At 40.9% G+C, this 26,737-nt stretch overlaps 1 protein-coding gene and 1 long non-coding RNA gene across 38 annotated transcripts in view; one reads left to right on the top strand and one right to left on the bottom strand.

Moving 5' to 3' along the window:
* LRIG2 (leucine rich repeats and immunoglobulin like domains 2) overlaps positions 1-26,737 on the bottom strand; it is a 154,507-nt gene that overhangs the window by 35,141 nt on the left and 92,629 nt on the right. The window contains exons 1-2 of one of the 37 annotated variants that reach the window (XM_072769082.1): positions 25,449-25,588; positions 21,878-22,057 (exon numbers count right to left, since the gene is read on the bottom strand). The exons of 32 other annotated variants lie outside the window; for them this stretch is intronic. Coding sequence is in view for 3 of the 5 variants with exons in the window: in XM_072769058.1 (XP_072625159.1) it covers positions 25,449-25,693 (245 nt within the window). In the remaining 2 variants the exon portion in view is untranslated. Of the gene's footprint in view, positions 1-21,877; positions 22,058-24,176; positions 24,595-25,448; positions 25,915-26,737 lie in introns of those variants that run through there. 4 more of the 37 variants (XM_072769081.1, XM_072769058.1, XM_072769085.1 and 1 more) reach the window with 4 other exon arrangements.
* Positions 776-24,665, top strand: LOC140600869 (uncharacterized). The gene is made up of 4 exons (XR_012003996.1): positions 776-850; positions 5,152-5,220; positions 21,881-21,978; positions 24,496-24,665. It is a non-coding gene; the product is annotated as an uncharacterized lncRNA (long non-coding RNA).

Below are 26,737 nucleotides of genomic sequence, written 5' to 3'. Positions count from 1 at the left end.
AGGATAATGCTGTCTTTAGAATATATACCTCAGTTGCTGCAAGCCCAATCACGTGCTCACTACAGGTGTCACCTCAGAGATCAGACTGGCTGGGCTCCCGAAAAGATCAATAGGCCTTTGGCTAGAGATTTACTATACCCATGCTTGGAAGAGGAAAATTAAAAACATGCGAAGAAACAGTTCAAAGCCCATATTCCTATTTTATGGATGAAAACTGTCCAGGTTGCTACAAGATTACCACGGTTTTCAGCCATGTTCTGGTAGACTATTCAACAGTGTTGTGTCAGCAAGAGGAAGAGAGGCCAGACTCACAGAGGGGTGTTCTTTATTTAGAAGTGTCACACTAATGATCCCCATAACCTCCCAAATTTGTGCTATATCGCAGAAAGCCTAATAAGTTTAGTAATTCCAGGTAATCTACCAAAATCATTATGCTTAATTTTGTAAGGTACACAATGGTGATCTCCTGAATAAAGTTTTGATCATGGACCAAAAAAAAAAAAAGATTAAAAAAAAGAATACATGTCTCAGAGGTCAGAACCCCATAATGAGGCTCTGTGGCCCTTCTGTGACAAATCCACATTGGGTGGGATTTTAAAACACTAACAGTGAACTAAAATACTCCCAAAGTAGTACCATCATAGAAAGCAAAGCAAAGTAGTTCCCCCACTCCGCCTCAAACACAGCTTGGCTTCCTATGGTTTCAATTGCTCACAGTCAACCACGCTCTGGAAGCGATGATCCTAACGCTATGTCACAATGCCTACATCCTTCACTTCACTTCATCTCATCCCATGGGCATTTTATCATTTCACATCATCAGGAAGAAGGGGGAGTATAGTACCGGAAGGTATTTAGAGAGAGACCACATTCAACTATTACAGTATACTGTTATAACTATCTTATTATTGTTACTGTTAATGTCTTATACGATGCCTAATTTATAAATTAAACTTTATCATAGGTATGTATAAGAAAAAACATAGTATACATACAGTTCAGTGCTATATACAGCTTCAGGCATCCACTGGGAGTCTTAGAACCTATCTCCTGTGATTATAGGGAAAGGGGGCTACTACAAGATAAATCTGTATAGCTATTTATCAAAATACTAGGTATCTAAAATTAAATGGGTTGATCTGATCATCAGGTATTCATGCAACAAACATTTATTGAACCACCTGCCAGGCACTGTGCTAAGTTATATGGTTATAAATGTTATTAACCTTAGTAACCTTTTTGTCTTTTTTGAAAGCAACATTTACAGTACTCAGGTGGAGTCAATGGAAAACTAAAGACAGAGTCAACATCGATTCAACCATTCCCCCTCATCCCTAAAAATGTGTAAATTCTTTTATACTTAAATCTCCCTCTGGAATTAATCTAAATTTCCCTCTGGAGTTAATCATGACATGTGCATATGGGAGTGTACAGACACACCTTTACTTTCAATAATCATGCCTTCCCTATTTCTTTCAAGTATTTCAAAAAGGCTGAAGACGACTAAAATTGGAAGACTTCAAGTACCAGATGTAAAACTCTTAAATTAAGAATTTGGATACTTTTTTAAATTAAAGTCTCTCACTATTCTTCCCAGTGGCCAATAAATTCCATTTGGTTTGCATAAGGTAATGCTGATTTGTCAGTTTTTAAGTCCAAGTCCTGAAACGGAGAACTGTCTTTCAAAAAATTTCACCTTGAATATCCCCAAAATGTACTTAAAAACTTGAAGTAATCTAATGCTTGATAAACAAAACCTAAAGAGTCTAGCTTTGTAACAGTCAGTAATCCTTCATTTTTAAACCCCACTATTATCTGAATATTTATGGTTATGATGCTTGGAGAGTGAAGATCTCAGAGAAGGCCTTATCTCAATGTTGTAAACTCAGCTCCCACTTATGCTAATTTATAGGGATGTAACTGTAATAAGTAATGAATTATTAAAGTTCTTGATATCATGTGGAGCCAGAGGTGCCATTAATGTAGTCGTTTAGTACATCAGGGTGTAAATAATTTATAGAATGTACAGAGAAATCACAATACTCTGAGGAGAGGAATCAAGGTCTGCAAGCTAAATGCAAAAAAAGTCCTACAGCAACACAGATACAGAGGTTTTCTGCTGCCTGGTCACATGTGTATACTTTTGAGTCATTATCAATCTTTTTTCGTTTTTGAAATTTTGTAGTACTAATAAGACTATGATATGAACTTCAATAATAATGATACTTCAGTGAAAAGGGCCCTTCACAAAAGTTAAAAGTTAAGAACGTATCATATCCAACAGTTTGGGTATGACAATGTTTTACCTATTTATCCAACATTATTTGCCCTTTTTATTCCTTTAAGAGAGAGTGTATGTGTGTGCACAAGCAGGTGGGGAGGAGCAGAGGAAGAGAGACAGAGAATCTCCAGCAGACCCTGCACTGAGCGCAGAGCCTGCCCCAGGGCTCAATCCCATGATCCTGATATCATGACCGAAGTTGAAATTAAGAATTGGCTGCTTAGCCAACAGAGCCACCCAGGCACCAAGATAGGGATTTCTGCTCACAAAAAAAAAAGGTCAGGAATTTACTGGAATAGCAAAATCATGAAATAAAAAGAAACCTAAATGTTTATTAAAATGGATCACTTAAGGGCAGCCTGGGTGGCTCAGGTCGTGATCCTGGAGACCCTGGATGGAGTCCCGCACTGGGCTCCTTGCGTGGAGCCTGCTTCTCCTTCTGCCTGTGTCTTTCTGTCTTTCATGAGTAAATAAATAAAATCTTTAAAAACAAAAAAGGATCACTTAAATAACTTATCAAAGTTCCAAACAATGGAAATCTTGCAGCCAGTAAAAAGAATAACACACTTATTTACGCATAGTACATACATAGCATGGCTTTGTGTGTGTGCAAGCACACATGCATTTCAAAGAAAAGAAAAAAGATACATACGTGTGTAGAACTTCAAGAAGGAAACCCCAAAAATAGTTAAGTGTTTTCCTTGGGTGGAACAAAAAAACTATTATTTTTCCACTTTATATGCTCCTGTACTGTTTTAATCGTTTACCAAGGGAAAACATTGTCTAAAAATAAAAATAAACTCACATATAAAATCTATCTTCAACCAAGAATGTGACTGGAAAAGATTTTAATTCCGTTACTTTTCTAAGAGTATAAAATTCTTCCTACAGAATGTTTTCAGAATAATGCCTTTAAGTTAACCAAGTCAGACAAACTGGACAAAAGGAAAAAAAAAAAGGTACTAGATGGTTCTCTTATATTCCTGATCAGCAATATACCTCAGAAAGATAGTGGGAAATGCAAACTGACTGTTTTTGGACTGACTTATGAACAGTAAATTCCACTTTAGAACCTAGTGTCTAGCCTTCAAATTTCAAACCAGGGAACAGAGTTGAAATTTTAGCAAGCAGTACAAACCATAGCAAAAAAATAAAATAATAATCCAGCAACAGCAGAACAAATGCTGTTGCTTATACATGAAAATATACAGAAAGCTATGCATTTTCCATCATCATTTGTAAGCATCTTCTGCATATCACCTGGGTTCACATCTTTGTATCAGACTATATTTTACTTAAGTCATTATAAAAATTTTTAGGAATGAATGGATATGAAAACCAGTTACCACCTACATTATTGGTAGAAAGGAAGTACTAATCAAAGCCAAGCCATTAGTTGGGTTTCTCATTATTAATGTAATCCATCATTCCTTAATATCCATTTAGTTGTAACTTGGCACAAAATCTAATAATCTCTCCAAATAAGCATACTTATACTCAGGGTTGGTTATGCTTTTCCTGTAGCAACCTGCCAAGATTTTGATTATAAAAGCAAGATATAATAGTGATTTTGAAAACAGATGTGTAAAAAATAAAAATATGTTAAGAGGAACCTAAAGTTAAGTATTTATACCACATAATGTATTTATACCACACTTCTCTAATGTCACACTATGATTTAACTTTAAAACTGCTAATCAATTAAACTCAACAGCAAAGAAAAACAATCCAATCATGAAATGGGCAAAAGACATGAACAGAAATTTCACAGAGGAAGACATAGACATGGCCAACGCGCACATGAGGAAATGCTCCGCATCACTTGCCTCAGGGAAATACAAATCAAAACCACAATGAGATACCACCTCACACCAGTGAGAATGGGGAAAATTAACAAGACAGGAAACAACAAATGTTGGAGAGGATGTGGAGAAAGGGGAACCCTCTTGCACTGTTGGTGGGAATGTGAACTGGTACGGCCACTCTGGAAAACTGTGTGGAGGTTCCTCAAAGAGTTAAAAATAGACCTGCCCTAGGACCCAGCAATTGCACTGCTGGGGATTTACCCCAAAGGTACAGATGCAGTGAAACACCGGGACATCTGCACCCCGATGTTTCTAGCAGCAATGTCCACAATAGCCAAACTGTGGAAGGAGCCTCGGTGTCCATCAAAAGATGAATGGATAAAGAAGATGTGGTTTATATATCCAATGGAATATTCCTCAGCCATTAGAAACGACAAATACCCACCATTTGCTTTGACGTGGATGGAACTGGAGGGTATTATGCTGAGTGAAATAAGTCAATCGGAGAAGGACAAACATTATATGGCCTCATTCATTTGGGGAATATAAAAAACAGTGAAAGGGAATAAAGGGAAAAGGAGAGAAAATGAGTGAAAATATCAGAGAGGGTGACAGAACATGAGAGACTCCTAACTCTGGGAAACAAACAAGGGGTAGTGGAAGGGAGGTGGGCAGGGGGTTGGGGTGACTGGGTGACAGGCACTGAGGTGGGGCACTTGACGGGATGAGCACTGGGTGATACGCTATATGTTGGCAAATTGAACTCCAATAAATTAAAAAAAAAACTGTTAATCACCACTAGTTATTCTGTTATTCCTGCAGTTAAATTTATTTACAAATAACAAAATTTCCTCTTTGGGGAAAAATTAGGGAAGGATGAGGAAAACAGAAAGTAAAGAATACACATACCTTAAAAAAAAGGCTTACAGCAAGGTAAAACTTACAGCAAAATTTTGTACCAAACATGAAATTAATAATTTACATAGTATGTAGTTAGTTAAATTGCTTTTTTAAAATTTGCATCAGCTGAACATCTTAACATTCTTGATGATTGGAATATTACAGAATAAACAAGTTGAGTCACTTTGGCATGGAAAAGAAAATACTGCTTAAGAAGACTGCATAAGAATTCAGGTATGTTTCAAAAATATTTTTGCTAAGCTGTTAATATGATGTTTTCTCTACTGCTAAATGCCCATTTTCCATTAGTATTGAAGGACCTTTAAAAAAACAAAATATACCATATCAAATGTCATGGACTGAAGATGAGGGAGATGTATTTTCTAGCATTGGGAAGAAATGACCACCTTAATATACAAGTAATTCTTTGAATATCTGTGCTTTGTGTATGTTGTGCATCATGAAATGAAAAGTATTTTTAATATAATGAAACATTAGGACAGTTTTCTCTATAAAAATGTGTCCTCCAAAGCATAAAGGACTTTCAAAGAATTAAGCAAAGCACAGAACTCCTCAATTAACATTCAATAAACAACTGTTCTATGGTTCGGTGGCTCTCCACCACTGCTGCAGCATCATCAGGGAAGATTGATACCCTGATGCTGGGGTCTCATCCCAGACCAATCAAATCAGAATGACTGGAGTGTGGAGCCCAAGCACTGGTATTCTGTAAAAGCTCTCCAGGTGACAGTCTAATATGCAGCCAGCACTGAGAACTACTGCACCAGTCCAGAAATCTAACACTCCAAAGCCTATGGCCAGAGGATGCTCTGTTAAGATTCTCTCCTTTTCCTTTTCTTGCCCTACAATAAATCTGTCAACAAAGATTTGACACCTTTGCCAGGCAACACGCTAAGCATATACGAACAAAACAGACATTTTTGAGTTTGTATGCTCCCCTCTTGGAGTTTAAAGGATCACTTTAAACTAAAGCCTCACTGGCACCAAGTTGCCACTAAATTCCATTTACTATCAAGATGTAATTCCTACAAAATAAATTCCTGGGGTGCCTAGGTGGCTCAGTTGGTTGAGCATGGGACTCTTGATTTTGGCTCAGGTCATGATCTCAGCGTCATGGGAACCATCAAGCCCCACATGGGCTCCACACTCAGCACACACAGTCTGCTTATGATTCTCTCCTCCTCCCTCTGCCCCTCTCTTGGCACACTCTTTCTCTTTAAAAAAAAAAAAAATTCCTAGGGCACCTGGGTGGCACAGTCTGTTGGTTTGTTGGGGTCTGGTGTCAGGGTGGTGAGATTGAGTTCGGCTTCCATCTCCTTACTCAGTGGGGAGTCTGGTTGGGTTTCCCTTTCCCTCTTCTTCTGCCCCCACCTCCACCATGCTTGCCCTCTCACTCTGAAATGAAAAAACTTTTCCAAAAAAGGCATTAAAAACTAAATTTTTAAAAAATTTCTGTTTGTTCCAGAAGAGGGTGAGACAAAAGAGGTGAAGAGAGAGGTGCTTTTATTTCTATTTAATACATTTCTGTTTTGTTTTAAAAATGAATATATATGCCCTTTTATAACTTATACATTTTTTTGAAATAAGATTTTTATTTTTTTTCAAGATTTTATTTTATCTCTACACCCAATGTGGCACTCAAACTTACAACTCTGAGATCAGGAGCTGCATGCTCTACTGACCAAGCCAGAAAGGCACCCAAAATGAGGTTTTTAAGATTAATTTGTAGATAAACGCAGCAAGACATACCCGTTGGTTCTTAGATAATCCTTGGCTACATATTTCACTGGGGAGGAGTGGAATGCGGGTTTGGGTAGGAGAGTCCATAGCAAAGCTAATGGCCCTAGGTTTCCTTACTTTGCAAATAATAGCCTTGTTTTTCCTAATCCCTTAACTATTGTTTCCACACCTAGCAAGATCTTATCTTGGGTAAAGGGTAAAGGTTGAAGGTAAAAATCTTTAGGGATACAATGAGCACACTATGGCCCTCCTTTCCAAGTGGTTCTAACATCTAAAATTAAGTGAGACTCAGGGCAAGGCAAGCAATGGAGGTAAAGTTAATTAAGAGAACCAGACTGCAAAACAAAAGCAATTAAAACACTTTCCTTCTACCAAATTATCAAAACCAAAATTTTTAACAATAATCAGTACCAGGTAAAGTGTGATAAGATAGGCACTCTCACAGTGCCAAAAGAAGTTTAAATTGTTAACTTATGGGCAGCCCCAGTGGCACAGCAGTTTGGCGCCACCTGCAGCCCGGGGCATGATCCTGGAGATCCGGGATTGAGTCCCACTGTCGGGCTCCCTGCATGGAGCCTGCCTCTCCCTCTGCCTGTGTCCCTGCCTCTCTCTCTCTCTCTCTCTGTGTGTGTGTGTGTGTGTGTCTCTATGAATGAATAAATAAAATCTTCAAAAAAAAATTGTTAACTTATGCTGCGTCCCATGTAAAATAATCAAGATAATTCAGGTCTACCCTGCCTGAACAACCAATCCCAAATGATCTATAGCAAATAATATATTAGTTCAGATTTCTTAAGGCTCTCTCATTGTAGGCTTTCTTGTTTGGGTATCTTCTGAACTAACAAAAATGCCTTGAAGACTGCAAAAGATTTTGTGGGATCACATCTTCTGTTTACCACTTCCCTAGACAGATCAGGATAGAGATGAAATATGTTAAATCCTAATGCAATGAAGGAAAAGCATATTATATATACTTGGAAAGGATTTTTGGAAGTGAATAGTTCACTACAACAGTAGTATGCAAGCCAAGGACAATATATATTGGACTCTGGAAACACGATGGTAAGCATATTCCCTTCCCCGCACTCCCCCCACCCCCCATGTACTTTAGGAATTTATCAGTAGGTCTGTTTCTTTTGAAGAATAAAAATGGTGTTTCTCCTAGCATCTGGAAAGATGAGGTATGTGAAAGATAAAATTGCCTTTTGAAGTATCCCGACTCTAGAGACAACTGGCTGCTGTACAGGTTTGAATGAAGTTGTGTAGGCTATTAAAAACTCAAACCACAGCTGCAAGCCATGACACTCCGTGTGCAACTGATTATTCACTAATATTTAGTAAATATTTAATAGCTGCTGCAAAGCCCTATAAAAACAGAGATGATCAAAATAAATGAAAGGTTATTTGTGCATGGAAAAGTTTTTGGTACACTCAGACCAAACATCTCAGACAGAGTAAAATGGGAGCTAGTTAGTAGAGACTTAATGTGCTTATGTTTAGAATTCTTTTTTTTTGTAAAATGATGATCTTAAAATACAAATAATTAGCTAATACCCTGATTCATTCAGGTTTACTACAGAAAATGAGGTGCCTTGAAAAGAAACCATCTAATATAAAATATAATATAAAAAAGACTAGAGAAGCAAATGAGAAAAGACTGCTTTGAACTTGTCTCTCTCCTTCCTCAGAAGACACAACCACACATTTAATTCATTTACTACATTCATTCAACAAATATTTTTGAGTGCCTACTGCTGATCACTGTTTGTCTAGCAACAGACAAAAATCCATGCCCTCATATTTACAATCTACTGAAAAGAAAAAAAGTAAAATATGTAGCATGTCAGAAAATGATGCCTGCTTAAAACAAAGAGGGCCAAGGAGTTGGGATTGTCGCTGGGAGAGGAGAGAGAATCTGAAAGTCCTGAGATTCTTGTGGAGACTGGTGTAAACAAGAAACAAGGGCATGATGAGACTGGTGCTGATGACCTTGTGGCAGACAGTAGTTGGTGGGAGAATGTAGAGGAAGAAAGGGATAGGGAATTTTCCCAGTTTTTCTTTACTCTGAAGTGTCGACTTAGAATAGGGTGATATCATCCACAGCACAAAGAAGTTCCCCTGATTTCTGTCTTACGGAAGCCTAGAAGCCAAGAGAAGGAAGTACTACCTAGATTTGATCAGAGAGTGAACCAGGTTTGTAAACCCACTGTACACTCGGTTCCATAGCCACTCTTACCTCTCTGTAAGAAGTATGGTGAAAATAACACGGATGCACCAAAATGAATGGAAGAAGTAGAAAATAAAGGCTGATAGTAATAAATCAGGTAAAGGAGAGGCCTTAGTAGAAAGGAAATCACAACTGTACCATTTCTTTTTTTAAAGATTTTATTTATTTATTCATGAGAGACACACAGAGAGAGGCAGAGACACAGAGAGCGGGAGAAGCAGGCCCCCCACAGGGACTCCAATGTAGGACTTGATCCCAGGACCCCAGGATCACAACCTGAGCCGAAGGCAGACGCTTAACCGCTGAGCCACCCAGCCGTCCCTGTACCATTTTTAAAAGGACTCATTTTCAATTCACCATCCTGTGGTTTAAAGCAATTAAAGTTCTTTTCACCTCCCAAACAGATTATCCAACTGAAGAGAATCAAGTTTTGTCAAAGTTATGTTTCTGTCTTCCTCACAACATACAATGGAAGGTTGAAAATTCATTTTCAGAAAAACATACATCCATCTGGAGTGAACTTACATACAAGGCCCTCAAATCAACTTCCCTAACATATCACTTTCTAAAACCTAAGAATGTTTTCCAAAATATATCTTAATCCTTAACCAGTATCACTATCAACATAGAAAAAGATACTACAAATTATCTGCCTTTTTAAAAAAGATTTTATTTATGAGAGGGAAAGCTCTTATGTGAGTGAGAGAACACGAGCAGGGTGAGGGGCAGAAGGAGAGGGAGAAGCAGATTTCCCACTCAACAGGGAGCCTGACCAGGGCTTGATTCTGGGGGACTGCGGGATCATGACCTGAGCTGAAGGCAGACACTTAACCAAGCCACCCAGGCACCCCATCTGCCCCTTTAGAAAGGAAAGGAAATATTTAGTATTGACAAAGCTACGCAATTTTTCCTTGATACCACACAAGTCACTGATAGTGAGCTCTGGACTGACTCCACCTGTTAACAGTGAAAACGTTTTGCCAAAGTTACTTAAGGAGAGCAGCAGCTAGAGATTGAAGCTCAAGTAACATGCAAATTTGCTAGAGTTCTTCAATATAATGTCCTCTTTGTATGCTAAAGAACTCATCTGTTCACAACTATTCTAAACAAATGCAAACAAACCTTAAAGTTACCATAACAGAAAAGAAAGAAAACGAGAAGTAACTAAATACATATGAAATTTAATTAATCTAATACAGCAGTGATTCCCCCAATACTGATCCAGGATAAAGTTTTTACCAGTCCGCAGTGAAATGAAAATAGTAAGGATAAGATTATAAATTTTGCATAAAGCTAAATATATTTAATCTACAGAATTGTCCTTATTTCCAAAATTAGGTACTTCCTAATTTTTTGGTGCTGTCATGAAATGACCGTAACAACAAATAACTGAAGGAGAGAGGTTCTAATGGTGTCACTTGGTAAAACAAGAAGTTGACTGATACATTTGGGCCTCCAATTCCTCTGTGTGTGTGTGTGTGTGTGTGTGTGTGTGTGTGTGTGTGTGTGTAAAATCAGAATACTGTGATGCAGAGCTCAGCACCCATGGGCAATCCAGTAAAATTATGAATAACTGAATACAATTTGAAAGAGTTTTTGATATAGAGAAGCATAAAGATGGAATCTAACTAGGTTTCTGTCAGGCATCCTGGGTGGCTCAGCGGTTTAGCGCTGATTTCTGCCCTACGGAAGCCTAGAAGCCCGTAGGCCCAGGGCGTGATCCTGGGGACCTGGGATCAAGTCCCACATCAGGCTCCCTGCATGGAGCCTGCTTCTCCCTCTGCCTCTGTCTCTGTCTGTGCCTCTTTCTCTGTGTTTCTCATGAATAAATAAATAAAAATCTTTAAAAAAATAAAATAAATAAATAGGTTTCTGTCTAGGGAAACTTCCATGTCTTCCTACTTTTATACATACATACATTACTCCTGACACCAGATGTATGATCCACAACCCCCCCCCCATATACTAACCAATTCTCCAACACCAACGGGATGTACCACAATTCAATTCTGACATTAATAGATGCTAGAGCAGACTCTACACATTAAGAGCTCAGTCTCAGAACACTTACCCCCCATTTCAGCCCCACAGCCCATCTCACTTCTCTGTAAAAAGTATGGTGAGGGGTACCCGGGTGGCTCAGTCAGTTAAATATCTGCCTTCAGCTCAGGTCATGATCTCAGGGTCCTGGGACGGAGCCCCGTTTTGGGCTCCCTGCTCGACAGGGAGTCTGCTTCTCCCTCTCCCTTTGTCCTTCCACCTCCCCACTGCCCACTCCCAAACACTCATGTTCGTGTGTTCTCTTCAAATTTTTAAAATTAAAAAAAAGAAGTATGGTGAAAATATCACAGATATAAAAGATAAATACAAGTAGTAGATCCCCATGTTACTCACAACTTCTGTCCATTTTGACTACAGATCAGAGGTTCCCATGATCCTCTTTTTGGATTCAACCACCTGCTAGAACAGCTTACAGAAATCAAGAAGGCAGATTTACTGGTTTATTATACAATAAAAGGATATGGTAAAGAGCACAGATGAGCAGTCAGATGAAGAGATACATAGGGTGAGATCTGGAAAGGTCCGATGCAGGAGCTTCTGTCCCGGTAAAGTTAGGGTGCATCACCCTCCCAGCACATAGATGTGTATGTTCACCATCTCAGAAGCTCTTTAAAGCCCATTCTTTGGGATTTTTTTTTTAAAGATTTATTTATTCAGAGAGAGAGAGAGAGAGAGGCAGAGACACAGGCAGAGGAAGAAGCTGGCTCCGTGCAGGAAGCCTGACGTGGGACTGGATCCCAGGTTTCCAGGATCACATCCCAGGCTGCAGGCGGCGCTAAACCGCTGCACCCCCGGGCTGCCCCTTTGGGATGTTTTTTATGGAGGATTCATTACATAGGTATGATCAATTATTATTAACTCAATTAATATTAATGTTAATTACTATTTACTCTTCCCTTCAAGGAGAATGGGGTTGGGGCTGAAAGTTCCAAGCTTCTAATCATAGCTTGGTCTTTTCCGTGATAAGCCCCCATCCTTAAGTTATCAAAGAGCCTACCAAGAGTTGCCTCTTGATCAAAAGATCAGAAGAAATTTACCCAGGATATTTCAAGGGATTTAGGCGCTATGTCAGGAATCAGAGTCAAACACCAAGTATTAGAGCACAAAATGCCCCCAATGCTCTCATCACTTGGAAATTTCAAGGCTGAGGAGCTCTGTGCCACCAACCAAGGTCAGAGACCAATTTATATTTTTTCTATTATTTCACAGCCCACCTTGGTCTCTGGCCACAGACTCCCTTACAGCAAAAAGATACTGATACGTTAGAATCCCATACAGTCATTAATAATTGCACTAGTGCATCATCATATAATCTAAAAATGCTTTCTGGGCAAGGCTACTCAGTTTCGCAGGCTTCCAATCTTGTGAGGTCACAAAAACAAGAGTGGCATAGACAAACACAGTTTTAGCCAGGCATCCGGTATAATTAGGCTAAGAGATGATATATCATCTCTTACTCTGAGCCCCTTTTGAGTTGTTAACATTGGGTTTCCCTCATTATACAACCCACTTATTCGTGCCTTTACCCTCAGCTACTATTGCTCCCTCTCTCCATTTATACTCAAACTCTTCCTGCTTCAGAAGAGACATCAGGTTCAGGTACTGTGCCGATTTAGATCTGAAACAGCACTGATAGTCTAGCAGGTACCTCTCCTTCAGCCCACTCCACTCAGTTAGGGAAAGGTTACACAGATGTAGAACACTGGGCTATTCTTACCACCAAGCGATATAGTGGCATTCACTCTTAACCTCAATTTTGCCATATGAGGCAAACCCACCCCGTCAGGCCCTTGGAATTCTAATCTAAGCTTACAAATACAGTTTCTTGCTAAGGAATCATCCCTGTTTTCAGCACTCTGTGTTTGCAGCCCTGGTCCTATAACCAGTATTATTAAGCACAAAAGAAAAAAGAACTGAGGTGATATGAAGAAAGAAAAAGTACAGTCACTATATGAGGATACGTCTCCTTTGGTAGGAACTAGCATCCTTTGCCACCCTCTCTTCCCCAGATTCACCAGAAAAAGAGGACTCTCCCTGGTGAGGCCACTCCTTTAGTCCCACCACATGTTAAGTGAGAGTGCACACACATGAACATAGGTAAGGCCATACATTCAGGTCTTTACCTCCCACTTTACACAACCAATGTTTTCATTGCCCATTCAAGTCTCTATTAAACTGGTACTTTGAGGAGGGCATCTCTCTGCCCACTTGTTGGACCTTATGAGCTATATATTCCTCGGTCTGAAGAAACCATGGTCGGTCATCCAAATTGTTAACAATTATCTTCTGTTCCAACTCTTTCATAGTACTCCAAGCATTTGCATCTACTGGCAGATAAGCAAAGCCCAGTCCAGAGTCAGTGTCTACTTCCTGTCAGGACCCATCTGTAACTCACCAGGGATTACAGCATCAGTCTCATTTGCCAGCTGTATGCAGGGCCTTCCCAACAGACAATCTGCCACTTAGCCATCAACAATCTGCATTTTGCTTGCAGATAGAAAAATTCTTACCAGCATTTTGTGCTTCAGAAGGTACAAGAGGATTATGCCTAGATTCAGTCATCTTTGCATTGCTGCATGGCCCATATCCACTTATGTCATAGACCCAGGTGGCCACCTCAAGCAAGCACACAGGGATATTTGTTGATTCTAATTGTCTTATAAACCTGAAAAAGGGTTCTTCTGATGAGCATCAACATACCTACTATGCACACTTCAAATTCCTGCAGTGATTTCCACAGGGCTGTGCCCTATGTGGGCATCCCTTTAATAGGCCAGGTTTCCACTGTTCTTCTGCCTAGCCATATGGCCAAGCCAGTGGCCACTGCCTGTGAATCATGAAAAGCCAAACACAGGGGCTGTTCAATTCTTCCATTACTGCTAGAAAACCAGTATGCAATTCAGCCCACCGAGTTAATTTGTCTTTACCTTCTTCAATCAGAGTGGTGGCCTTCCAAACAGGAAGTTCACCTTGGAAATGCCATCACAAACCAAGGAGCTCTTTGTTGGTCAGTTATGAGCTACTTACAGGTTGCTGCCCAAGTGACAATAGGATCCAGCAGCTCCTCACACAGTTCCAAAGTCAGTCTTAGGTGGAAAGAGGCTCCCTGCTCTTGAGTATCTCCCTCCTTGCCTTTCCATTTTATTACAGAACTCTTCTGGGCACTGCCCTAACTACTCAAGCGTTTATCTGATATGCAAGAGGTTATGAGTATTTCGGTTTTAAGATTATTTTTATGACTTATAGTCACAGTGACTGTTTCAATTACTATTCAATAGCAAGCCCTTAATTGCCCTTCAAGTGGGAACTTTCTAGTCCAAAGTCCAGTAAGTCATTGCTGGGAGGCACTTACAGGCTTTTGCCATAAACCCCAGTCTATGGTACACTCTAGTACACTATTACACAGAGAATTTGTCCATACCAGCACTTCAACTTCTATTCTGCACTGTCTGGGCGTGGGCAATCTTACCGGTTCCCCTTCAGTGTATCCAATTAATATTGAAGGGTGGACTTACATGATTTCTGTTTTACAATAATAGGTAAAGGAGACACTCCCCAGATACAATGTCTGTCAAAAACCTGTTCAAACACACCAATTCTCTCACAAACTTTCACTTTACATTCCTAACTATAGCCTCCACTAAGACATTATTAAAAGGTTTTGGTTTTACAATACTAGGACAAAGAGTTCCCCAAGCCAAAAACATTCCCATAAAACATTCAGGTAAAGGAGATGCAACTTCTTTACATAAAACCTGTTTAAACATTCCAACTTTTAAAATCCTATCAACACTTTTATGTTTATGTTCTCTCAACTACATCAGGGTTTTATCAATGGGTTTGGGGATTTGGTACCACAGTGCAAGAGGTTCTCATATCAAGGAACCCTGGGAACTTTTCTTCTTCACCTCCTGACCATTTTACCTTCTCTTGTGTAAAAGGCTTTGGGTCTTGCTCCCGGGGTTAAGCCAAGGGACCCTGGCACTTTGTCAATTTTTATCTCATTTAATCTATCTAACCAATGCTCCAAGCAATTACTAGTCACATTACTTATTGCAATCCTTGCCTTCAGACTTTTAAGTTTCTCCAAACTGAGGTAAATAGAATATACTTGTTTGGGGTCCTTTATGTTGGGGTGGGGGCAGGAAAAGGTCCCTTTGGCCTGCCCAACCTTAGGTAGTGTTGTACTAAAATCTTGAACTCCATCAATGTCTATTTTATTCATCCCATTTTTTAATAACCATCTAAAGTTTTCCATTCTGCTGGGCTGAATCCCATGATTCTTTCCTTTCTTTTTCCTTTGTTTTACACCAAATGATATTTGCTTTATTCACCTTATTTCTTAAAAACTATTTAAAATTTTCTACCTTGCTCATAAAGCCAGTCCCTTGATTCTCTCCTTTGCCTGTCCTTGTTCTCTTGCTTACTTTACCTAATGTTCTTTTTTTTTTTTAAAGATTTTATTTATTTATTCACAAGAGACACAGAGAGAGAGAGACAGAGAGGCTGAGACACAGGCAGAGAGAAAAGCAGGCTCCATGCAAGGAGCCCGAAATGGGACTCGATCCTAGGTCTCCAGGATCACGCCCTGGATTGAAGGTGGCACTAAACAGCTGAGCCACCTGGGCTGCCCTTTACCTAATATTCTTATTAACAGCTATAAAACCTGGAAGGAGAAGCTGACACAGCAAATACATAAGGCTTCCCAACCATCCATAGGTTTTGCAGCAGGTAAGCTTATATGGGGTGTTCATGTAAAAGAGCTCCCCCTAACCACAACATTTACTACCAACTGAGTAACAGGCATAGTCAGCAGATAAATATCCCAATTTCATACAGAAAATCTCATATGGCTTATATATGAAGCATACCATCTGCTTCACTGGAGGTGTTCCACTTGGCATTTATAGGGCCAGGTGGGCAGTACCCGTTATCAGGGTAAACAGACCTTACTTAGAGTGACTTTTATCCAGTCCACCAGGCTGGCTGTTCTCTAAGGAGTAACTTGCTTTGTGTCTGGATCACATACAGCTATCTGTGATTGCTCCATAATGTGCTGGTGGATCCTGCACCAACCCAAACATGGTCTCCCACACTGCAGCATTTAAAACTAGATACTACTCCTAACTTAATTACTCTTACAATTAATAAAGGTTCTTCAGGAAACTAATGTTACTGATCAATAAAATGAAAACAATTCCTTCAAATAGTATTTCCTGGTTTCAATAGTTTCTTGGTTTTGCCCTCCCCCTACACCAATGGTCTTCTTGATGACCAGAGGTTTAAGAGGCAACTTTCTGTTGTCTTCGCAGTTTTTCCCTTGAGGGGGTCAGCTTTGAGTCTAGTAGCCAAAACTCAGATTTGCTGAAATCGGATCTCGGTCTAGCATCTATGTCTGACCCAGAACTCTATTTTAATTTCATTTCAGGTATCACAGTTAACAACAGCCAAAGGACTTAACACTTCACCTTTCCTTATTAGTTTCCATTTCCTTACACATCCAGTGAACCAAAGTGCTAGGAATTGGATCCATCTCTAAATTCCATTTGTAACTTTTATCTTTAGTAACTGAGAGCAGCACAGCTGCTGCTCAATACCATAGGTGAACACAGGCCCATCCAGGAATCAATGGCTCCACATTCCCATCCTTTCACCCTTTCTCTTCCCAAATCACATTTCCATGAGCCAGGCCATTCTAATAAATCTCACCTCTGTGACACCAAATGTCTAGGAAGAACTCCCTGTTTTAAAAGGAAAAAAATATTCAATGACACTTGTTAAAACCTCGTGAGGAAGATTTTATTCAAGGTGGCACAGGTTTTCTCTTCAGGTACAGGGATCAATGTGGTGACATTCTGCAGTGAGGGGGAGACTGGGCTTCAAATAGTGCATGGGCAAGTGGGAGTTTATAGCCAAGGAGAATGGTGGTCAGCCAAAATCAGTGGATGGAAAATCACTAAGAGGAAAAAACAGGGATAAGTGGGTTCTGGCTAAATAGATCTACAGGGATTCTGAAGACAGGCCAGGGTGACTGGACATCACCTGGAGGATGTTAAAAGATGAAAAAACCGACCAGATATCAAGGGTGTGATTGGATATTGATGGTGAGGGCTTCTTGCTACACTTGACTTAGCAGGGTTCTTGCTAAAACTGCATTTTACAAGTATGTATACAGATGAGCCTAGATGAAAGTTCAGAATTCTGAAATTTAGTCAAGCAAAGAATCTTTGTCAGTCTTTATTCTTGCTCAAGGAAAGAGGCATTCTTCTTTCCTCTGAACAATGTAAGTCTATTCTCTTGTTTAGTAGCCTTTTGTCCATTAAGGACCAGGTGAAGCTTCTGTTGGGACTTGGTATAAGAGGATATCCATTTGATGTGAGTAGTCAGGCATTTAATGAGGGGAGCTTCTATGAAAATACAAGAAAAACAAAAATTAATAGTTAGATTAGAAACCTAGTTTCTGAGTCCAGAGGGCAACCAGCTGAAATTTTCAGACTTGAGCTCAAAGCATCTTTAAATGATGAAGGGTAGCAGTGGCCATCTGATTAATTTTCCTGGTCATCCAGCTTCAGCTTGCAGGGTTTCAGGAAAAAGGCAGTTTTAGTTTTTGGTGATGCCAAGTTAGTAGGGTGGGAGGAAAAACTAGAAACATTAGTTTGGAAAATTATAGCCAGACACTGAAGGAAACCAGAGTTGAGGATTTGGTAGACCGGCAAAGTGTGCAAGACAGAACCCACAAGGGTGCACTACAGTTTTGTACTGAAACAAAAAAAATTCTCCTAACAGTCAACCTTTTAATTCTTTTTTTTAAAAGAGAATCCTGATCTCATTAGATCTGTCCTGATTATTTACATAAGTGCATCAAGAAAGGTGACTGCCCATACAGACTCTTTCTGAGTTTGTTTTTGGGTAACTTTTCAAAAGAAATGTCAGATTCAACTTTTAAAAGTATCTTGAGGTTAGGAAGCCAATGTAGGAACTAGCCACCAGACTTCATCTTCCCATACCTATAGATCTGAGTGAACTTCTCTTTCCTTGAGGTCCCCAAGATAGCCTGAGATTTTTGGGCCTGCCAGAAAGTAACCTTTCTTACTCACCTATAACACTGGGAACCCTGTAAGGCAGAGAGTAGGTCAGTTTTTCCAAGAGCACCAGCTCCAAGAGGGCAACCTTAGTCCCTTAAACCAGATTCTATGTATGTCACTCTCAAATATAACATTCCAGTCAAAGTCTTAGTAATAAAACCAATGTTTCCAACTGTGTCCTGTTACAAGAACACATTCTTGTTCAACTTACACAAATAACTTTAGTATCATGAAAATAAGACCATGCACTAAGAGTTTCCAAATTCTGGAGGAATCAGACAGGGAGAAAAAGTAATTGTTTCATATTTGTTGACGAAGGTATAATCGGATTGTAAACTACAGACTGCTTGAGAAAAAAAGAGTTCTTTAAATCTGAAAAACATTAAAGAACCAGCACTGCTTCAAGCAAAGAGTCATAAAAAAATATAACCATCTTTATCAGTCTTCATTCAGTCCCATGTAATTAATTGTTATTCTGCTGATCTTGTGTTAGCAGTTTTATGAATCCATCAGCTTCTTCACTAGTTCTGGAAATTCTTAGTCCAATGCATGGTCTTAAAACTATTCAGTTGATACCAATATGGAGTATTCTTGCCTATAGCTGATTATAAGTAGTCTCAGAGAAGAATGAAAATAAAACAACTTGTCTGTGAATGAAAAAGACTTATAGTCATGGTTAAAATTCTGATTAGAGTTTATTTGATAAAGTAAGTAAGTTATTTCTGTATCATATAATATTTTAACATCCTAAATTGGACAACAACTATGAATTTCAAACATCTCTGGAATACCATTAGTAACATATATCCATACAAAAATAACCTAAGAAGGTTTGTCATTTCTTATTTGACAATGTTTCTCATGTAATCTAAACATAACAAATAAACCTCATTAGTTTAAATCTCTCTTGCAGGGTGAACAAGAAATCCTTTCAAGTTTTTTCAGATACCCTCTGGAATATTTCAAAGTTAGTTTGAGGTCAAAAAATTCCATTTAGGGGTGCTTTGATGGCTCAGTCAGTTAAATGTCCAACTCTTGATCTCAGCTCAGGTCTTGATCTCAGGGTCTTGAGTTCAAGCCCTGTGTTGGGCTCCACAGTGGGCATGAAGCCTACTTAAAAAAAAAAAAAAAAAAAAAAAAAATTCTACTGAGATTTTGATTTTGGGAAGTTGTCAAAAATGTCAAATGGTTTAAATACCTGACTAGGTATGGGGCACCTGCATGGTTCAGTCCATTAAGCATCTGATTCCAGCTCAGGTCTTGATCTCAGGGTCCTGGGATGGAGCCCTGTAATGGGCTCAGCACTCAGTGGGGTATCTGCTTCTCCCTCTCCCTCTGCCCCTCCACCTGCTCATGCTCACTCTCTCTCTAATAAATAAAATCTTAAAAAAAAAAAAAAAAGCCATTTGACAGGTACTGCAAAGCAGTACATATTCATTTTTATAAAGTGACAAAAGAGATCAGAGGCAAATACAGAGTTACAGAGTTGGAAAAAAAAATCTTAGCTTTTATAGTATTGAAAAGACTCAATTTTTTAAAGTAATCGAAGACTTGGGGCACCTGTATGGCTCAGTCAGGTAAGTGTCCAACTCAAGATTTCAGCTCAAGTCATGATCTCAGCATCATGAGACTGGGCCCATAGTAAGACTCCATGCTCAGCAGGGAGTCTGCTTTTTCTCCCCTTATCCTCTCCCTCTGCACTCCCCACCCCCTGCACACTGCACATGCAAATGTTCTCTCTAAAATAAATAAATCTTTTAAAAAAATAATCAAAGACCTGATGAACATAAGCAGCTCAGGAAATTATTTTAATTAGACACAAAATCTTCGTTTCCTAGGCAAATTACATAAAAGGTAAAGGAAAATCTTTTTACAGTTTTTTAATGAAAACAAATAATCCAAGAAAACTTTGACATTCTAGTTTTGCATCAGTATACACTTGATATTAAAGTTCAATTTTAACTTATAAATAAATCTATTTAACCTTAGAAACTTGACCACACATAAAATTCCTGTTCTGCACATCTATAATCATTTTTTTAATATCCATTCAGTTTTTGTCCTATATTTTTTCTTCTTTCTCATTCTGGAACAACCAATCAGTCGACCTCAGAATAAAATTACTTTTTTCCCTGAACAAAAACATATGCCTTCATGTCTTGCATACTTTGCATACAAAGTTGTTTCATATTATTTTTATGGTTTCTAATAGTTCTATCTACATATACTGATTACGATTTTTAGCCCATTGATAAACTTTCTTTTACAGAGAAAACTATGAAATAGACAATTGTGGCCTGTCATATGTTAGCATTCTGTAGATTAGTAATATAAGCTAATTACTAATTAGTAATTAACAGAAGCATTCTGCTTCTCCTTCTCTCTGCCCCTCCCCCCACCCTCCCAACCCCCCCCCCGCCCGCTCATGCATGCACACACTCTCTCTCAAATAAATAAAATCTTTAAAAAAACAAAATACTGGATTAGTTTCTCTATTTCTGAGAGTTTCAGGAATACTTAATTTATGTAAGTGCTCATTCACCTCTAAGGCAGCTTGAATAAAGCTCCTTTAATGGATTTTATAAATTAATTTGGCAATATCATCCAGAGGTAGAAAAATATCACTACATGTACAACATACATACATACACACACATACACACACAAACACAAAGAGCTACGGTTTCCATTCTAAAATTTTAGGCATGAGTTGTAAAATACAGTAATATAATTCACTGGCTTATACAAAATAATCAGTTGTCTTTCCCCACTTCCTATTTTATACAAATTGTTTCTAGGAAATGCAGGGCCAAGTTAATGTTATTTACCAATTGTGTGTAAAGACCACCTTCAAGACATTCTCTTGCCCTGACATGTCATCTTATGAAGGTTGTGGACCAAATTTCAAATGAGTGACCAAGGAGACATCTAGCAACTGTCTGGATGTCTCCAAAGCTCATCCAACTGACCAAAACAACCAGTCTATTTCCAATTAGCTTTTTTCCTTTTCAGGTCAAGTAGTTGCTTTGGGGGGCATCCCTAAGTCCCCTGACAGTCCCCAGTAGAGGGCAAGGGGCCAAAATTCAAGTGACCATAAAGACTGTGGTGGAAAAAGATCTGGCAGAGGTAGAGAGGAGGAGGGAATTTGATGGGGGATGTAAGAAAGATTCAACAGAACTGGAGGGAAGACTGAGGTGAGGCGGTAAGAGGAAGAAGGAGGAAGAGCAGCAATGGGAAGGGAGAGCTCTTCAAGGAGATTTGGGGAGATCTCAAATTTCCCAAAGAAGACAATGAAGTTCTTTATTGTTCTCAGGAAAAGCATGCCAACACAAATGGAGGTAAACAGAGTTGGCAGAAAACATAGTTAGCAGGGGTTCAAGAAGGATATTCGAGTCAAAGGAGAAGTTCCCATGAAAAAGCAGGACCTAACACAGAAAACTAAGAGGTGTTATAGACAGCCAGAAAGAGAGACTTCCAGGACAAGGAGTCAATGGGGGGGGAGAGAAGGGGAAGAGTTCCAGGAAATAATCCCTACTCAGGAAAAAAAAAAAAAACCAGGAAGAAGATATTTCCAGACTGGTAGGTAGCTTTCAAACAAAGAAACCTAGAATTCTAACCCAGTTTCTTACAAGCAGCTGTGCCTGGCACTCTGAGCTTCTTACAAACATGGGACTCCAACCCAACCTGTGTTTATTTGGGACTCTATTTCATCTTCTAAGGTATACTCAGACTCTTAAGAATCAAAATCTGTCCTTACCAGCTTCCACGGACATTTGTCCGGAGCAATGGTTCAGGAGTCGGACTCACCAATGGATCCCCGATCAATCAGTCAGGAGTGAAGATATAAAGTCTTCAAAGGTATGCACTTAGGGTCCTGGGTGAGAGGTCTGGGGGTCCAATGATGAATCTGATCCTATCCAAGTTGAGGCAACCATAACTGTTAAAAGGAGAAAAATGATACTTGTTAAAGCATGGTAAGGAAGACTTTGGGGGTGGGGGGTTGAGGTTGTAAACTTTTGTAGTGGAGGAAAGAGATTGGGCTCAACTCTGGATACTGCATGGGCAAGAGGGACTTTATAGCTAAAGAGAAGGGTGGGGTCAATGAATGGAAAATAATATATTAAGAGGAAACATCAGGGTTCAGGGGGCTCCAACTAAACAGCCTAAAAGATTCTTGCTGAAAACAGGCAAGGGAATCAGACATCACCTTCAGGAGCGTGTAGAAGGAAGAACTCAATCAGATATCAATCAGATAAGGGGAGGGGTTCCTGCTAAAACTGCATTTTACAAGGATGTGTACATATGGCCCAGGAAAGGTTCAGAAATCTGACAAAAGCCTGACCAAGGAAAGAGTTTTTGTCACCTATTTCTTCCTTTTACTCCACACATAATACTTCTGACACCAGACATGTGGGTTTTTTTCCTCCCACACCAACCAATTCTCCAGCACCAGTCGCAATTCAATTCAATTCTGACACTAACTGGAGTTACCGCAGACCTCGTGACATAAGATCTTTCTTGTAAGACTGCCTGTCCCCCACCTCGCTTCAGACACCAATCTCAAGTAGTGGGTCCCCACTACCTACAACTTCTGTATGACTTGGTTACAAATTGGACATTCCCATGACCCCCTCACTGGATTCAATCACTTGCTAAAATAGCTCGCAGAACTCAGAAAAATACTTACTTACAGTTACTGGTTTATTATCTAATAAAGCATACGGTAAAACACAGATAACCAGCCAGGAGAAGAAATACATAAGGTGAGATCTAGAAGGGTCTGGCGCAGGAGCTTCTATCCCAGCAAAGTTGAGGTATGTCACCCTCACCATGTAGATATGTTCACCACCCCAGAAGCTCTTTCAAGTCCACACCTTTGGGATTTTATGGAAGTCAATCATATAGGCATGATCAATTATTAACCCAATCTCTAGCCCCTCTCCCCTTCCAGGAGAATAGGTATAGGGCTGAAAGTTCCAAACTTCTAATCATGGCTTGGTCTTTCTGGTGATGGGCTCCCATCCAGAAGCTATTCAGAAGCCAAGAGTCACCTCATTAGGTCAAAAGACACTCCCATCACCAAGGAAGTATCACGGACTTAGAAACTCTGTGTCAGGAATTGGCCAAAGACCGAATGTTAGAACACAAGACACTTCTAGTGCTCTTATCATTTAGGAAATTACAAAGGTTTCAGGAGCTCTGTACCAGGAACCAGGCACAGATACACATATATTTCAAAAACCAAAATTAATGGATTTCATCTATAATCTTTTTGATGATGGCCACAAGTTTCAGCATTTGAATTTGAATAACTGATGTATTTGCAGCATTACATCTACAAACATTCAAAATCACATTTAAAAAGCCATGTGTACCTAGTGGTTATACAGCTGAAGGCAATTACTGGAGAATGTTACATTTCTCAGTTTAAAAAAGCATGACGTTTTAATATTCTAAGAGTTCTGCTAATGTAAGATTTCCATCCAATTACATTTCTACAACAGAATTGCTCTCCAAGGCAGTTCACTTCAACTGAAAATGTCAATTTCATTACAGGACATTTAGAATTTGGGATGTCATTTGGCTTTAGGAAATCTGTCTAGATTCAACAAAAATCAAACTCAGACACAAAATAATTGTATCTTACATAAAACTATTCATAATTACTGTTTACCTACCAATAGAGGATCTTAAAGGATCTTAAAAGTAAGCCACATTTATTTCAATTACAGATAAAGTTGTGTTGTGTTTTAAACCTGCACCAGATTTATTCTATCATAATCAAGTAGCTATTCCAAGAATTTCTTAGAAAAAGGCACTTGCTGTATTACAAAGATGCCGTGCTAGGCTCAATTCAGACTATGCTGCTCAATGACACCAGGTTGTTTTTTGGGTTTTTTTTTTTTTCTTTTTTTTTTTTTAAATCAGGTTTTAAATTAAATCTGGATCAACAGAACCAGAATCAGCTACAGGCGTCACTACCATAAAACAATAGAAAACATCTCGTTTTATTATATATCCACTAGGCTACTACAACATTTGGTCATTTAAGTTACCTTAATCCTCTCAAAGAAATTCTGAAGTAGCTTTCTTTCCCATCTATCTTAACCTGTAAAGGTTTAAATGCTTTAACCTCTGCAGCAGAGAGAACTTCTATTTGCATTTTACTTGCAAGGAAAATCCAAACAGCCCCTCACATTTTAGGGGTACTTCGCACTCTTCTTTTTTGCGACACTCTTTTCAGAGACGGCTCTATCGGAAGTCTATTAATGAATAAATTCGTTGCTCAGTTAGCAGCATAGAAATAACTGTATGTTAGTGGTTAAGAAACCCCATAATTGAAGCATTTAACACCTACTGTTGCTCTAATGCCAGCAGGCTGACTCAGACTAATGAGCTCCCCAGGTGCCACTGTCTAACACAGGCCTGTCAAGATGAGCACCCAGCAGAGGAGTCTCCAGAAGAACTAACTCCGGTGCATGGAGCCTGCTTCTCCCTCTGCCTGTGTCTCTGCCTCTCTCTCTCTCTCTCTCTCTCTCTCTGTGACTATCATAAATAAATAAATAAAAATTAAAAATATATATATATATTAAAAAAAAAGAAGAAGAAGAACTAACTCCTCCAATCGCTGCGCTTGCTTGCTTGTCACACATAAACAAAGAGAACTGATTTTTTTTTTTTTAGCTTCTTTGCCACAAGCAAATGCACTGAAGACAATTAAAGCATCGCAGGATCTGGGAAAGAATATTCCCTCCCTTCTTGACAGTGAATTCTGAATTAGATTTCAAAACAACAAAACAAAACAAAACAACACGCTGCTTCTAAAGATATTTTCTCAGGTGGGTACTGGATCCCCCTAACACAGGCTGTGGCAACCCTGCAGCTGAAGGATCAAAACTACATCGCCAGACGTGCCAAAATCGGAACCAAGAGACAAAAGGACCATTCTTCGGTCACTGGCGAACGTGACGATAAAAGTCACGTCCCTGCGGGGCGTTCAGGCTGAGTTACACACTGGGTGATGCAGCCCAAAACAGGCGCGGCTCTCCGGCCATCCGGAGCGCCCTTAACAACATCCCCATCCCAGCCCCTCGGCCCCCACAATCTTAACCCCGGTTTCCACCCTGGTCCCCAGAACCCCGACTGCAGGTTTTTGAGGCTCCCACGCCACCACGAAGAAAGCTCCCGACACTGCAAGGGCTTTTCCCTTCAGAACGCAAGCTCCCGACCGCGACCTCCGCCCGAGCGTGTCTCCCTCCGGTGCCCGTGGAGCCCGTGGAGGGGGAGCCCCCTCTCCTTGGGACCCCCCGCCCGTCCCGTCTACTCACAAGCCGGCAGCGTCAGGCGGCAGCGGGCTCGACAGCGCCGTCCAGCTCGGCGCTGGAAGCTTCCTGCGACTGCAGTCCAGCAGCGGGATGCGGCACGAGCAGGGCGCGGGGCACAGGCCTGCCCGGGCGGCCGGCAGCAAGACGAGGACAGCCTGGGCGAGGGCGAGGGCGAGGAGCCGGGAAAGCGGTCCGGACCCACCACCCAGCAGCGGCTCCTCCCGGACGCCTTGGGGCGCCGGCGCCATCTTCCCCCCCGACCTGGACCCAGCCGCGAAGAGCTGCCAACTAGAAGAGACAGCCCGGCCGCGACGTCCGGCGGCTGCGCGGCCACCCCGGGCTAGGCGGTCGCCTGCAGCCTCCGAAGGGGGGAGAGGGGCGGATACGCACAGCAGCGGGGGCGGCGGCCGGGGACACACGGCACAGGCCTTGCGGACGACGCTCCTCCGCCCCGCCCCGCCCCGCCCCGCGACGCAACGTCCTCGCGCACAGGAGCCACCCAATCGGGGCCACGGAACGAGGTCGCGCGGGGGCGGGGCTCCGCGAGGAGGCGGGGCCGGTGAGTGGGGGTTTCTTAAGGAGGACTTTAAGGGGGCCGGCCCCTTGCCCCGCCCCTCTGGGCTCCGCCGCCGAGCCTCCGCTGGAGGGCGCAGTGGCCCCTTAAGAGGAGCCGCGGCTAGAGCTCTGCGAGGATCGGGCGCAGGTTGGATTGGGCGTTATCTACTTTGGGGTAGTAGCAAAGGATCTTCTTTCTAGGCTCCAAGAAAGGGGAATAATTGAAGAGCTACCTCCCTCATCGCGGACTCTGAAGGCAGATTGGTAACCTGGCGTTGGCCTCCAGAGCCCAGCTGGGGCCGCCCCCGCGCCCGCCCCCTCCCGCTGGGTGCAGCTCCTGGGCTCCTGCCAGCGGCCGGCGATCCCCGCTCTGTTCACAGGAAGCCTGTTATCACCATCAGCTGCTGGACTCCCTGAGCTCCGCAAGGCGGAGGCCTTGTTTATTCATCCGTGTACCTCCAGCTTCTTCTTTTTTTTTTTTTTTGTAAGATTTTATTTATTCATGAGAGACACACAGAGAGAGGCGGAGACCTAGGGAGACAGAGGGAGAAGCAGGCAACCTGCGGGGAGCCCGGTGTGGGACTAGATCCCACCACCCCGGGGTAACGCCCTCAACCAAAGGCAGACGTTCAGGAACCACTGAGACACCCAGGTGCCCGGTTCCTCCAGCCTCTATTCGAGCTTGGAGTTTAATAAATGTTGATGGGACTGCACCTACGAGGCATACCTCTAAGGAA

This window comes from Canis lupus, chromosome 12 (assembly GCF_048164855.1).
Source record: "Canis lupus baileyi chromosome 12, mCanLup2.hap1, whole genome shotgun sequence".
Taxonomy (NCBI): Eukaryota; Metazoa; Chordata; class Mammalia; order Carnivora; family Canidae; genus Canis; species Canis lupus.
This window is presented reverse-complemented; position numbering and strand designations above follow the sequence as displayed.